The sequence below is a fragment of the Canis aureus genome, chromosome 4 (assembly GCF_053574225.1).
Source record: "Canis aureus isolate CA01 chromosome 4, VMU_Caureus_v.1.0, whole genome shotgun sequence".
In the NCBI taxonomy this organism is placed as follows: domain Eukaryota; kingdom Metazoa; phylum Chordata; class Mammalia; order Carnivora; family Canidae; genus Canis; species Canis aureus.
In genome coordinates this window covers 2,276,625-2,292,576 of record NC_135614.1, presented here as the reverse complement: position 1 = coordinate 2,292,576, position 15,952 = coordinate 2,276,625, and the positions used below count along the sequence as shown (strand labels likewise).

Below are 15,952 nucleotides of genomic sequence, written 5' to 3'. Positions count from 1 at the left end.
GGGCACCTGGGTGGCTCAGTGGTTGAGCGTTTGCCTTTGGCTCAGGGAGTTATCCCATGGTCCTGAGATCCAGGCCTGCATCGGGCTCCCCACAGGGAGCCGGCTTCTCCCTCTATGTCTCTGCCTCTTTCTCTGTGTGCATCTTTTATGAACAAATAAATAAAATCTTAAAAAAAAACTTTAAAATCATACTTATATACTTCGTATATAAGTATAAATATAGTATAAATATATAAATATTATAGTATAAATATAAATACTTATATTTATACTTATATACAGATTAGACTATTTATTTGGGGTTTAATTGAAAAGTTCATCTAGTATAAATACTAGTATACAGATCAGACTATTTATTTGGGGTTTAATTGAAAAGTTCATCTGAAGTTGAATAATACAAATTATAACATATTCCCAGATTTTCCTTTAGAGAAAATGAACAAATTATTTGGCAACATATGTGTATATACCTCTTCACCTTCTCCTATCCACTATTTCATGAAAGCTTAAGTTTTTTTGTTTTTTTGTTTTAATGCTTAAAAGTAGATTAAATTTGTGGCTTTTTAACCATCCTCAGGGTGATGCATTTTTTTCTACAGGATAATTTTCTGTGTTACCATTATCTGGAATAATGGTAAATAGGCAGGAAATGAGATACCGTTCACAGCATATTGTCAACCTCAGTGATTCTCCACCTTGGTTGCATGTTATAATCAACTTGGAGGGTGCTTTTAAAGACCCTGATGCCCCATTTCCACTTTAATCATGGTCCTTAGGAGGGAACTCTGCCTTCAGTACATTTTAAAGATTCTTGGGGTTCTTTTGAAAGATTTTATTTATTTATTTGAGAGCTCACACAAGCAGGGGAATTGACAACAGAGGAAGGGGGTTAAGCAGGCTCTTCACTGAGCAGGGAACCTGATGCAGAGCTCGATTACAGGACCCTGGGACCTTGGGATCATGACCTGAGCTTAAGACAGACACTTAGCTGACTGAGCCACCCAGGCACCCCCGTTTTAAAGGTTCTTAAGTGATTCCGTTGGGTAGCCAGGTTTGGGAAGCCCTGAACTTACCTGGTAGTGCAGTTGCATCTGGGAGCAATATTGGAGCTGGAAGGAAAGAAGTAGCCTTAACTCTATCAACTGGGGCAGTCAGAATTAGGTAGTGTTTCTTGCCTTACTGGGATCTGTTCTGCTGAACCAAACCCTACCTGGACCCTGAATCTCCTCTTACTGCCTGCATCCTTGCCTATCTTGTCTCTGCATGTGGGAATGACACACAAGACAGGTTTTCTTCCCTATAGTGGTCCCTCCTTACACTGTCATCAGTGTCACTGGTACACATCTGACTGCTTGCCTGCTCTTCTCTGATCCTTTTCCCTGCAGAGCTAAGTCTTGCTTCCTGACTCTCCAAACCTTGGCTGAGGTTGTACAAAGGATACATGATATTTTGGTGATATTTTTATATTAACAGGGAGTCACAACAATCATACTTTAGCCCAGTATTTTTAGGGCCTCCCTTGCTTACTGGAGGGAGCTGTGTGACAAATACCAATGCTGTTGGCCAGGGGACGAGGACTTGCTAGAGGACCCTGGCTAGGTTGCCCCCTCCATAGCTTTAATGAGAAAGACATTTTCTGGCCTCAGCAAACACACTCCTGCTCTGATTCCTTTGCCACAATTAAATGCAAGTGAAATACAGTAGTTTTTGCTGTACTTAATAGGACTAACTCCCTGAGCAGGGAAAAAAGAGCTCATTTTCATTTATTAGGCTTTTTATTTTTTTACTTTTATTTTCCAACAGCTGCAAACCAAGTCTGTCTCATCCGTCGTGATAATAACTACAATGATGAAAATAACTAACTTTCATTGGATTCTTTTTACATCACCAATAAGTCTTCTACAAGTTTTAGATCTCTTTTGCTGCTGTAACAACCTACAAAATAATTCCTATACTTAGGACCGTTTTTCAGACAAAGAAACAATGGCTGAGATAAACTTCTTTGGCCAAGGTAACATATTTGATAAATGACAGAGGTAAGAGGATCTAAGCTAGGAGTGATGAGTTCCCAGAGCCTGAGCTATTCACCATGGTCTTGTGAAAACTGGACTTAAAAAAATAGGCAAGACCCTCAAAAAACCTACTGTCCAATTCCGCTTATATCCTTCTATGTTCTCACTGTTGTCTTCACCATTCTTTCTCAAGAGCTTCTACCTATGGAATGTCCCCCAACTGTGATAACCACGTGTCTCTCCAAATGTCTTTCCTTAGGTCAGATATTTTTGCTATCTCCTTCAAGGTGAACAGCCACTCAAGATCCAAACCTTAGTTCAAATGTCAGATGATTCTGTGTGAACCTTTCACTGAGCTCCCATATTGGTTGTTTGCTCTTTTCTCTGTGTTCCTATAGCACATAGTAAATACCACAATCATAGCATTCACCACTGACTAGCTGATAACTTTTTTTAAAAAAAGATTTTATTTATTCATTCATGAGGGACAGAGAGAGAGAGAGAGAGAGGCAGAGACACAGGCAGAGGGAGAAGCAGGCTCCCTGCAAGGAGTCCGATGTGGGACTTGATCCCAGACCCCAAGATTACGACCTGAGCTGAAGGCAGACGCTCAGCTGCTGTGTCACCAAGGCATCCCAGCTGATAACTTTTGAGGATTTAATGAATGTCTGTAAGACTCAGTTTCCTCATCTACAAAAATAAAGTTAATCAGCTATCCCATTTCAATCTTGTGAGGATGATAGGACATAATGAATTTAAGATGCTTAACAGTATGTTGTATAGTAGTAAGCATTTAAAAAAATATTAACTATTTTTTATTATTACATCTGATCATAGTACAATTTCCTAAAAAAACCTATATTCTCATTCTACATGGTTACTTTCTGTAAGGATGGGCACAGTGACATATGTTTTGTATTTCCATATTATGCAAGTGCTCAGCACACAGTGGAAACTTAGGAGCTCTTACAAGTTACCTAACTCCTCCATCTCAGTAATGAAGACTCCATAGGGTTGTATACGGATTAAGAGTGTTAAACTGATTAGCTTGGAAATCCCTTAATAAATGCCAGCAACTGTCATTATGTAATAAGTTTAGGTAAATGCATGGATGAATTCAGGAGGAAGTAAAACTCTTTCATGTTGCTGATTTCTATTTATTATGTGAGATGATGGCAAATCACAGCTGTCTGTGTCAGCTGTCTCCTAAACCTCACTGTGTAATGGAATATGACGAGTCTTGAGACTTTGTCTTATTAATGTGCAACTGAACTGATTCGTGCTATTGTCCAGGGAGTAAATATTATATTGATCAGTGAGAGACCTGGCAAGTCTTACCGAATGTCTCTGACAATAAGATAAACACTTTGAATAGATCCTTACTATTCTGCCTTGGACTTCATTTGTTCGAAGGTGTAGGGCATAATGGTGATGGAGGAATAAGATGCCTTCCTGTAAATTCTACTAAATCCATCTACTGTAGATGCCAAGATGATTTGAATAGGGACCCTGGCAATTTTCATTATAAGTAGGACCTACAAATCCTGGAGCAGCAGAGGTTAGAGAGGGAAATAAAGGATATTCATTTAGTTTGGAATGGAGACAACCATAACAAAATCTTTTCTTCTGGAATAACTCCCCCCATAGTATGGACATTCTTTTTCTTAATCAGGCTTAAAAGAGCAATCTTTACTTGCTGGATCTTCTCCAGCTTTCATTCCCTTTTCAGCAGAGCGATTTCTTTTTTGTTTTGGCAGTTGTTGCCTTTAAAGAAAGAAAATATGATTAAAAAATTGCTACTGAAGACATACTTGCAAATCTTGCTTCGTTTGCAGAGAATATTCCATGTCAGGAATATAGCAGATCTTCAGTTTAGTGATTATCAGCTGCTTTGATGTAGTTTAAAAAGTGAATATATGAATTTCTAATTTAAAATGTCTTTCATTTTTAAATTTAAATAATACATTATGAAATGTCTTGTTAATTACCTGTTACTTTACTTGATTAATTATGCATGTTTCCCGTTTCTGTCCCTATATCATTAATCTTTACATCAACCTAACAGTCATTTGCCTTCAGAGATTACCCTTTGCAGGTTTACTGGTAGCTTTAGGTGCTGATAGAACTTCTGTTCTTCTAATAAAATCACTTTTAATTGACAGACAAATTCTTTTCTCCAACCATGTCAAGCTATCATGTCTCCCATTACTTTTGATAATAAACTTGTCAAAAAATAAATTTAAATTGCACAATTGAATTAGCTACTAATTTCCCAATTCCTCAAATTCAAATTTCCATCCTAACAAACAAAGCAAAACTAATATAAAATTTTTTGTCTATATTGGTTGATCCAGCAAAACTTATGTTGACATTTAAACAGTGAGCAACCCTAAGTAGTATGTTTATAAAAATTAATAATTATAAATTTTAAGGAAAGTGGGACTTTCAGAGTGTGATCCATACTGAAAAAAAAAAAAATGAATGAATAAAAAAGAAGAAGTATTTAATAGAAACTGTCATTTGAGGGCCCAGGTGTAGAATTTATTAAAAGGAGTCTTCAGTGGATCTATGATAAGTATATGTTCAAAGAACTAAAGGATTCTATGCTTTAAAGAATTGAAGGAAAGTATTTGAATGACATATCACCAAATAGAGAGTATGAACAAAGAGGAAGAAATTATATAAAAAAATGGAAATTTACTAGAGGGACTCAGAAGTAGACTTGAGATGGTAGAAGAAAGAATTAGTGAACTTGAAGCTTTATGACTAGGAATACATGAAAAACAAGAAAAACGAAGAGCAATGAACAGAGCCACAGATGCTCTGGTATAGCATCAAGCGTATCAATATATAGGAGTTCCAGAAGAAGACGGAAAACACAGGAAAATACTTTAGAAACTAATGACCAAACTTACCAAGTTTTATGAACGATATCAATGTGTATATCTAGGAATCATAACAAACTCCAAATCAAATAAATACAAAGAGATCCAGGCCTGGACACATGATGCTCAAACTTTTGAAAGACAAAAACAAGGATAAAATTTTGAAAATGAACTAACAGGAAAACAAAGACATTTAATAGAGACAAAGGCCTATCAGGAAGATAAAAAATTTAAAAACATGTAGACCCCTAACAACAGGAAGGAAACCTAATAAAATTGAAATGAGATAGAGAATTCAACAAGAACTGGTTCAAACTTCTACCCTTAACAATTCACAGAATAATGAGACAAAACCAGCAAGAACATGAAGACTTGAATAACACTATCAACTAACTTGAAGTAAGTGAAATTTGTAGAACACTCCATCACAAAACACTGAAACGCATATTATTTTCAAGTGCAGATGGAGCATTTTCAGGATAGACCATATGCTAGTCCCATACAACAGATTCAATAAACTTAAAAATGTTCAAGTTATACAACCTGTTCTCTCACCTTAACAAAATTAAGATAGAAGTCAACAATTAAAAAATTGGAGACATCCTCAAATATTAAATATTGAACAAAATACTTCCCTTTTTTTTAAAGGGGAAAGTTTTTTTTTTTAAAGATTTTATTTATTCATGACAGACACAGAGAGAGAGAGAGAGAGACTGGGGCAGAGGGAGAAGCAGGCCCCATGCAGGGAGCCGGACACGGGACTCAATCCCAGATCTCCAGGATCACAACCCGGGCCGAAGGCAGCACAAAACTGCTGAGTCACCGGGGCTGCCTTGAACAAAATACTTCTAAAATAACCTATGAGTCACAAAAAAATCGCAAGGGAAATTTTTAAAATATTTTGAAATGACTGAAAATACGGCATATATAAATTTGTGAGATTTAACTAACACAGTGATAAAGGAAATTTGTAGCTTCAAGTTCCTACAATATTATAATAAAAGGAAATTGCAAATTAATAATCTAAGCTTCAAGGGTACCTGGGTGGCTCAGTGGTTGAGCATCTGCTTTTGGCTCAGGTCATGATCCTGGGGTCCTGGGATCGAGTCCTGCATCAGACATCAGACTCCCCACAGAGAGCCTGCTTCTCCCTCTGCCAAGTCTCCACCTCTCTGTGTGTCTCTTGTGAATAAATATATGAAACCTTTAAAAAATAATCTAAGCTTCATCATAAAATACTAGAAAAGGAGCAAACAAAAATGAAAATGTGGAGGAAAATAATAAAAATTGCAGTGGAAATCAATGAAATGGTAAATAGGAAAACAGTTGAGAAAACCAATAAAATAATAGAGAAAATACATAAAATCAAAGATTGGTTCTTTGAAAAAATCAACACAATGGACAAATCTTTAGCTAGCCTGGCGAAGAAAAAAGAGAAAAGATACCCATTGTCAAAATCAGAAACAAAAGAGAGGACATCATTACCAATCCTACAGAAGCAAGCATTGTAAAGAAATACTTTGAACTATTTTTTGTCAACATTGGACAATTTGATGAAACAAATACCTAGAAAGATATACATCCATAACTGACTAAAAAAAAAAAAAATAGAAAATTTGAATGGCCAATAATTAAAAAATTGAATTAGCAATTTGAAATCTTCACATAGAGGAAAACCCAGGCCCACATGGCTTCCTTGGTGCATATTCAGATATTTAAGGAAGAAGTAATACTATTCTATTATTCTTCAGAATTTGGAGGAGGAAAAAACATTTTCCATCTAATTCTTTGATTCCAATATCATTGTCATGTCAAAGCCAGACAAGATACCACAAGAAAATTAGATCAATATCCTTCATAAAAATAAATTTATGTTTACATGAATTATGTTTACATGAATTTATTTATGAAACATGAATAAATAAAATCTTAAGCAAAAAAATCAACAAAATAGCAAACCAAATCAATGTTTAAATTGACCAACATGTGTAAATGAATAGATTTGTCATTTTAACAAAACAAAATTAGTGTAATATTAAAAAATCAATTAATGTTATGCACCAAATTAATAGAATAAAGGGGAAAACATATGATCATCATAAAAGATGCAAGAATAATTCAAAATCCAGTATCCATTTCTTATTTAAAAACAAAAGTGAAAACAAAAAACTTTCAACAAAAAGGAATAAAATGCAATTTTCTCAGTCTATTAAAAGGCATTTACAAAAAATGTACAGCTAATACTATGCTAAATGCCTCTTTCCTTTTGTGCATGGTTATTTCTTTTAAGGCATATGGAAAGTGACTCATAAAATGGTGTTTGAAATCAAGAAGATAATTCTTTCGAAGCAACGACTCCAATTTATGAGTTTCATCATGTTGTTTAGAGAGTTTCCACAGAAGGGAAATAATATTAAGAACTTGCTGCATAACCTGCAGAGGTTCTCGCTCTATACCATTTCCAATAGAAGCAGCTAGTTGTGGAGGCACAGCTTCAATCCAGCATTCAATCAGCAATGGAATTATTATCTCAATAAATTCTTTCAAGTTTTCAGTAGATGAGAGGCCTTCATCCACACTGCCTAGTCCTCCAACCAGGTACCGTAGCCTGAACTGTGAACTGACATTTGGCTGTGAACCCCCATTTTCATAAACCTGGATGTGCTGCTGGTCGTTGGCATGTTCCTTCCAGTTGATAAAAATGGGAGTTGCTAGTGGCATGGGGATTTTCTTTTTGTTCCTGAAGTCCTTCACTTTCTCTCAACCTACTGGATCCATCTGCCAAGGCCTGAAGGAATTTACTGAGTCTCACTAAGACTTTCAGCCTCCATTGCTGAGAAGTGAGTCTCCGATTAGGATTTACAGAAAGTATCCAGGACTGGGATCTGTCTCTATTTATTAGTCCTTTAGACAGCTGTTGATGAGAAATAAGTTCTACAAAATTCTTAAGCAATATACTGCTACGGCCAGTAAATAAGGCTGGGTACTGTTCCAGCAGAATGTCCAAAACTTTTAAAGAGTCCTCCTGAATTCCTTCAGTAATGTGAGTCATGGCACTAGAGAGATGGGCACTTACCAAAGGAAAAAATGGAGAAATTTGTTCAGCTTGTATTTTGGGGGCCAGGAATTGAAGAAGTTGAACTACTGCTAATCGTACATTAGCATCTTTATCTGTAAACACAGCAGTCACTTCACTTAATATGTTTGAAAGGTGTGCATCAATTATAAATGGGTACTGAGACAAAGGTCTTTAAGTCCAAGAAGAGCACTTTGCTCCCTTTCATAGAGAACAAGTCAAGATATTCAATCTCATTACCTTACTACTCACCTTTGTATAGGACATTCTGACCACTTGCAGTAAGGCCAAAATTAAATTTAAATAAGATAAATAAAGAGACTCCTGAGTGGAGCAGTCAATTAATGTCTGACTCTTGATTTCAGTGGGGCTCATGATCTCAGGGTAGTGAGATTGAGCCCTGTGTCAGAATCCAAGCTCAGTGTGGAATCTGCTTGAGATTTTCTCTGTCTTCCTCTGCCCCTCCTCACTGTTCGTAAACTCTCTATCTCTTTCAGTAAATAAATGAAACCTTTTAAATTAATTAATTAAAGGCATCCAGATTAATAGAAAAGTAAATTGCCTTTATTGGCAGATGATGTGATCCCATATGAAGGAAATCCTAAGCAGTCCACAAAAATACTGTTAAAACTAATAAAAAAGTTCAGCAATACCAGAGAATATAATAAGCATAGACAATTGCATATTTACAGACTATCAATGCATTTTCTGAAAATGAAAATAAAATAACTTCATTCACAATGAAATTAAGTATGTAAGAGTAAATTTAACAAAAGAAGTATAACGCCTATATATCAAAATTTCAAAGCAAAGCCGACAGAACATGTTAGCGAGAAAAATTCATAAAGATTTAAATAAGTAGACATCTTATGGTCATGGATGGGAAGACTCAGAATTGTTAATATGGCAGTTCTTGCCAACTTTATCAGTAGATTCAAAAACTCCTATCAATATCCCTCTAGGATCTTTGCAAAAAGGTAAGCTGATCCAGAAATTTATGTGGGAATTTCCAGCATCCAAAATAACCAAATGATTTTGAAACAGAAGAATAAAGTTGGAGAACTTAATATGCCCTGACTTTAGAACTTAATATGAAACTACAGTAATCAAAACAATGTGATGTATAAAGACAGATAATTGATTTTACTTACTAAAAGAAGTCATACACAAAAGGCTTTTATCTGTATGATTTTATTTGTATTGCATTCTAGAAAACTTGAAGAATGAAAATCAGAGTGGAGGCTACCAGAACTGGGACACTGATGACAAAGAGACGCACGTACTTACTAGGGGTGATGGACATGTATACTATGATATTTGGCATGTTTACTGAACTATGAGCATTTACAAAAACTGAACAAGCCACACACTTAAAAAAGGGGTGACTTTTACTGTATATGAAAATTATCTCAACAAATTCGACTTTAAAATTAAAGAAAGAACATCTTGAATGTATTTATAATAACATATTAGTAAATACTGCCAATTTAGTTAAAAGAACATGAACTTTTGTATCAATGAACCGTGATGTTTGTGAACTTAGACTTTGCCACTTAGCAGCTGAAAACTTACTTTCTTTTCACTAAAATGCAATGGCATGTTTACCATGTAATACGTATTACAATTTTCTCAGTTATCAGAAATGATATATTTAGAAAAGTTATGTAACTGCCACATAATCTTGTATTAATTCTCTTCATCCTATATCTAAAAATATTGAAAATATCAACTGAAATTTGAGGGTTTCTCTTTGTTTTTGTCTTATCTGTCTTTGCCATTTCAGAGATGCAAGACTTTAATGAAGTGCATTTCCTTTCCCTTTGCCAATCCTGTCAAACCAAACTTTATTCTCTAGCACAGGGACTTTAGTTACCTACATTAGACCATCTGACTTGTAATCACGAACAGAGAAAGAGCTGTCTCCCATGCTCAGAATGGGCCATCGTTTCTTGTGTTTCTCTGTTGTCTAGTCCAAGCTCAGATGGGTGTATTGTGGGAAGCTTTTCTTGGTCAATCCAGTTTGGTATATCAGTATCTTCAAAAACCCTTCTCATTAAAATGTACATACATTTATATACATGTGATTTCTTCTATATATCAAATTATATGTCTTATTTGTTCATATCATAAAGTTAAATCAAGATTTATCTCATTGCTTTGCTAACTATACTCTTGAAGGAGTAAGATTTTCTGCAGTTGAAACGTGCGCTTCGTGGCACCCTGGAATCATATTTTTTTACCAAGCTCACCATGTTAATGTATTTGATAGTGATAATAAAAGCATAGGACTTATTTCAGAACTTGTTTTATTGCAGCTGACCAGTATTTGTTAAAAGTTTTGAGGACAAAAAGAAGGAAATAACTACATATATGATACAGATGATGAATTTATTTGTTTTGAATGATGAATTTAAATTAGGAAAATTATATTTAAATATGTTAAAGGATTATGAGAATGCCTGATTATAAACTTTTTAATAATTGTATTTAGGGATTAAGCATAAATCATTTACTTAGAATTCATGTCTGTAATCCTAAAATGTTAGAGAGTAGCACTCTGAAATTCTACTTAAAATGGAATTATTCTGAATTAAGTATTTCAAGGTATTTCAAGGTATCATAAACTTGGTTAATTCTAAGAACTGCGTCTGTAGTTTGTCTTGTAGTAAAGAATGTCTCCAGAATTGGTTTCTAAGATGAAAAGTTTTCCTTACAAGATATATAGGAGTTCCACTCTAGTTGATGAACTAGATCCTGAAAGAAAAGCAGTGTAATGAAAACTGAGAGGTTAAGTATGGGAGTAATTGAGAATACGCTAAGCCAGAAGACAGTGGCATGATATATTCAAATTGCTGAATGTGAAATGTTTGCAGCTCAGAATACTCTATCCAACAAGGCTGTCATTCAGAATAGGAGAGATAAAGACTTTCCTAGACAAACAAAAGCTAAAGGAATTCATGCCCAGTAAACTAGCCCTGCAAGGGATATTAAAGGGGACTCTTGAGTGGAAAGAAGTGGAAAGGATAGATCAAAAGTGACAGTGTAGAGGTAGAAAACACAAAAGCAGTAAAAATGAATATTTCTGTAAAAAAATTAGTCAAAGAATGCACAAAATAAAAGGATGTAAAATATAACAGCATATACCCAAATGTGGAGAGGACAGAAGCAAAGAATGGGTTCAAACTTAAATAACTATCAACTTAATATAGACTGCTGTTTGCAGAAGAGTTTATATACAAACTTATGGTAACCATATATCAAAAATCACCAGTAATATGCGAGGAATAAAGAGAAAGAAATAGCAAAGATACCACTAAAAAAATCAGCAAACCATGAAAGAAAGATAAAAAAGGATGAGAGAAAATCTTCAGAAATAATCATAAAAGGAGTAATAAAATGACAATAAATTCATATCTATCAATAATCATTTTAGTTTTTTAAAGATTTACTTATTTGAGAGGGAGAAAGAGAGAAAGTAGCAGGGTGGAGGGGCAGGCAGAGGGAGAAGCTGACTCTCTGCTGAGCACAGAGCCTGACCTGGGGCTCAATCCCAGAGCCTTGAGATCATGACCTGAGCTAAAGTTAAGAGTTGGATACTCAAGCAGTTGCTTGAATACTACTCAAGCTACTCAGGTGCCCCATCAATAATTATTTTAAATGTAAATGGACTAAATGCTCCAATCAAAAGACATAAGGTAACAGAATGGATTAAAAAAACCCACAAGACCCATATGTCATATAGGCAGACCTATATGCTGCCTACAAGAGAGTCATTCAAATCCAAAGACACTTGTAGATTGAAAATAAGGGGATTGAAAAATATCTGTCATGCAAATGGATGTCAAAAGAAAGCCAAAATAGCAATACTTATATCAGACAAAACAGACTTTAAGATAAAGACTGTAACAAGAGACAAAGAAGGACACTATATAGTCACAAAGGGTACAATCCAACAAGAAGATATAACAAATGTCAACATGTATGCACTCAACATAGCAGGGCCCAAATACATAAAGCAATTCATGACAAACATAAAGGAACTCTTTGATAATAGTACAATAATAGTACGGGACTTCAACACCCTACTTCCATCAATGGACAGATCATCTAAACAGAAAATCAATAAGGAAACAATGGCTTTGAATGACTCGCTGGAATAGATGGATTTAAGAGATAATTTTAAAACCTTCCATTCTAAACCAGCAGAATACACATTATTTTCAAGTGCACATGGAACATTCTCTAGAATAGATCATACATTAGCCCATAAAATAAGCCTCTGCAAATTCAAGAAGATTGAAGTCCTTTTTTTTTTTAAGATTTATTTATTTATTTATTCATGAGAAACACACAGAGAAAGAGGCAGAGACACAGGCAGAGGGAGAAGCAGGTTCCATGCAAGGAGCCTGATGTGGGACTCGATCCCAGGTCTCCAGGATCACACCCTGGGCTGCAGGTGGCGCTAAACCGCTGTGCCATCGGGGCTGCCCAGAAGATTGAAGTCCTATCATGCATCTTTTCTGACCACAACCATATAACATCAGAAATAAACCAAAAGAAAAATCTAGAAAGACCACAAATACATGGAGGTTAAATAATGTGCTACTAAACAATAAGTGGGTCAACTAGGAAACAAAAGAAGAAACAAAAAGTACATAGTAACAAATGAAAATGAAAACACAGCAGTCCAGAACCTTTGAGATGCAACAAAAGTAGTTATAAGAAGGAAATATATACCAATACAGGCCTACCTTAAGAAGCAAGGAAAATCTCACATACACAACCTAACCTTACACCCAAAGGAGCAAGAGAAAGAACAACAAACTAACCCTAAAACCAGAAGAAAGAAAGAAATTATAAAGATTAGAGCAAAAATCAATGATACACTAAAAAACCAATAGAGCAGATCAATGAAAGCAGGAGCTGGTTCTTTGAAAAAAAATAAAAAAAAAATTGATAAACCTCTAGCCAGACTTATCATGACAAAAAAAAAAAAAGTTTTCAAATAAAATCACAAATGAAAGAAGAGGAATAACAATCAATATAACAAAAATACAATCAACTATAAGAAACTATTATGAAAAATTATATGCCAACGGTTGACAACCTAGGAGAAATAAATAAATTCCTAGAAACATATATCCTACCAAAACTGAAGTAGGAAGAAATAGAAAATTTGAACATACTGATAACTAACAAAGAAATTGAGTCAGCAATCAAAAACTCCCAACAAACAAAAGTCCAGGACCTTTACATGTGAATTCTACCAAACTCAAAAGAAGAGTTAATAGTTCTAATAATGGCAATTAGACAACAAAAAGAAATAAATGGCAATTTAAATCAGTAAAGAAGGAGTAAAGTTTTCACTATTTTCCACTGACATGATACTAAATATGGAGAACTTAAAAGACTCTACCAAAAAACTGCTAGAACTGATACACGAATTCAGTAAAGTCACGGGATATAAAAATCTGTTGCATTTCCATACATCAATAATGAAGCAGCAGAAAGAGAAATTAGGGAATTAATCCCACTTACAGCTGCACCAAAAACAGTAAGATACCTAGGAATAAACCTAACTAAAGAAATGAAAGATTTGTACTCTGAAAACTATGAAATTTGATGGAAGAAATTGAAGACAACACCAAGAAATAGAAAAACTTTCCATGCTCATGGATTAGAAGGACAAATATCATGTAAATATCTATACTCTCCAAAGCAATCTACACTTTTAATGCAGTCCCTATCAAATGCCAATGCCATTTATCGCAGAACTAGAACAATTCTAAAATTGGAACCACAAAAGACGCCAAATAGCCAAAGCAATTTTGAAAAAGAAAAGCAAAACTGGAAGCTTTACAATTCCATTCTTCAAGTTATATTACAAAGCTTTAGTATGAAAACAATATATATGGCACGAAAATAGACATATAGATCAATAGAACAAAATAGAAAACCCAGAAATAAACCTACAACTGTATGATCAGTCTTCAACAAAGCAGGAAAGAATATTCAATGGAAAAAGGACAGTCTCTTTAACAAATGGTGTTTGGAAAACTGGACGGCAACATTGCAAAAGAAATAAACTGGACCACTTTCTTACATCATACACAAAAATAAATTCAGAATGGATTAAAGAAGTAAATGTGAGTCCTAAATTACTATAACAATCCTATAACACTGCTGTAACCTCTTTGACATTGACCATGGTAACTTCTTTTTAGATAAGCCTCCTGAGGCAAGGGAAACAAAACCAAAAATAAACTATTGGGACTTCATCAAAATAAAAAGCTTCTCTACAGCAAAGGAAACAATCAACAAAATTAAAAGGCAACCTATGGAATGGGAAAAGATATATGCAAGTGACATATCCAATAAAAGGTTAGTATCCAACATGTAACTTAAAACTCAACACCCAAAAAATAATCCAATTAGAAAATGGGCAGAAGACATGAACAGACATTTCTCCAAAGATGACATCTAGATAGCAAACAGACACTTGAGAAGATGCTCAACATCATCACGGAAATTCAAATTAAAACCACAATGAGAGGGTCACCTGTGTGGCTCAGTGGTTGAGTGTTTGCCTTTGGCTCAGGTCATGATCCCAGGGTCCTGGGATTGATTCCTGCATCAGTCTCCCTGCAGGAAGCCTGCTTCCCTGTCTGCCTGTGTCTCTCTTCTCTCTGTATGTCTCATGAAAAAGAAATAAATTTAAAAAGGCTTTAAAAATAAAAATAAAACCACAATGAGATATCACCTCAAACCTCTCAGAATAGCTAGAATAAAAATGACAAGTAAGAACAAATATTCGTGAGGATGTGGAGAAAAGGGTACCCTCATGCACTGTTGGTGGGAATGCAGACTAGTGCATCCACTATGGAAGACAATGTGGAGGTTCCTCAACATGTTAAAAATGGAGCTACCAAAAAGAAAAAAAAATATGGAGCCACCCTATGACCCAGCAATTGCACAACTATTTACCCAAAGAATACAAAAACACTAATTCAAAGGATTACATGCCCTATGTCCATAGCAGCATTATTTACAATAGCTAAGGTATGAAATTAGCCCAAGGGTTTATCGATTAATGAATCAATAAAGAAGATGTGGCATATGTATATAGTGGAATATTAGTCAGCCATGAAAAATAATGAAATCTTGCCATTTGCAACGACATAGATAGAGCTAGAGGGTATTATAGTAAGTGAAATAAATCAGTCAGAGAAAGACAAATACCGTAAGATGTCATTCATATGTGGAATTTAAAAAACAAAACAAACAGGCAAAGGGAAAAGAGAGAGAGACAAATTAAGAAATAGACTCTTAAGTGTAGCCAACAAACAGATGATTCCCGATATGGGGCTCCATTTCAGGACCCTGGGATCATGATCTGAGCCCAAGGCAGATGCTTAGGAGACTGAGCCACCCAGGTGCACCAGGTGTTATTTATGTTTTCAAATTGATTTTCACTTTTATTCATCAGCTTCATGATTTTTTTTTATTTTTTCAAAATGCTGCTAATTAAAACCTTAAATAATTCTGGAGCATCTTTGAACTATTTCAAGCACTCTGATAGAAATAACATTTTGATGTATTCTCATTCCCCTTTAGGGGAGAGAACAAAGGGTTAAATTATCACAAATTTTTAGAAAAGAAAGGTGTTGTATTCCTTTTATTCCTCAGTTTTTATGTGAATTTGATAAGAAAACATACTAAGGCTTTCATAACTAAGCCATTACCATTCCATGATGGTAAATGCACTGAGGCTTATCTAACTGCCACCTTTGCTGCCCCACTGAGTGTGACCAGACTAAACAGCCCTTGCTCAGTAGCTGAGGTGCTTCCTTTCCTCACCGTTATATGCATGTCAGAATGGCCGTGTTCTTTTTAAGCGAACACACACGCTGACTTAACAATGATAACTCTTTAACTTTCAAAGCATTTTCACATGCATGTTACTTGATTTTATCCAGTGT

At 35.0% G+C, this 15,952-nt stretch overlaps 2 protein-coding genes across 5 annotated transcripts in view; one reads left to right on the top strand and one right to left on the bottom strand.

The window, feature by feature from the left end:
- The window catches only part of CHRM3 (cholinergic receptor muscarinic 3), a 493,903-nt gene that overhangs the window by 113,979 nt on the left and 363,972 nt on the right, over window positions 1-15,952 (top strand). The window lies entirely within an intron of this gene.
- LOC144312011 (testis-expressed protein 10-like) overlaps window positions 7,118-15,952 on the bottom strand; it is a 42,171-nt gene continuing 33,336 nt past the window's right edge. Inside the window, 3 exon segments of the mRNA XM_077894332.1 lie at window positions 7,118-7,600; window positions 7,602-8,143; window positions 8,146-8,174. Coding sequence (XP_077750458.1) covers window positions 7,118-7,600; window positions 7,602-8,143; window positions 8,146-8,174 — 1,054 coding nt within the window.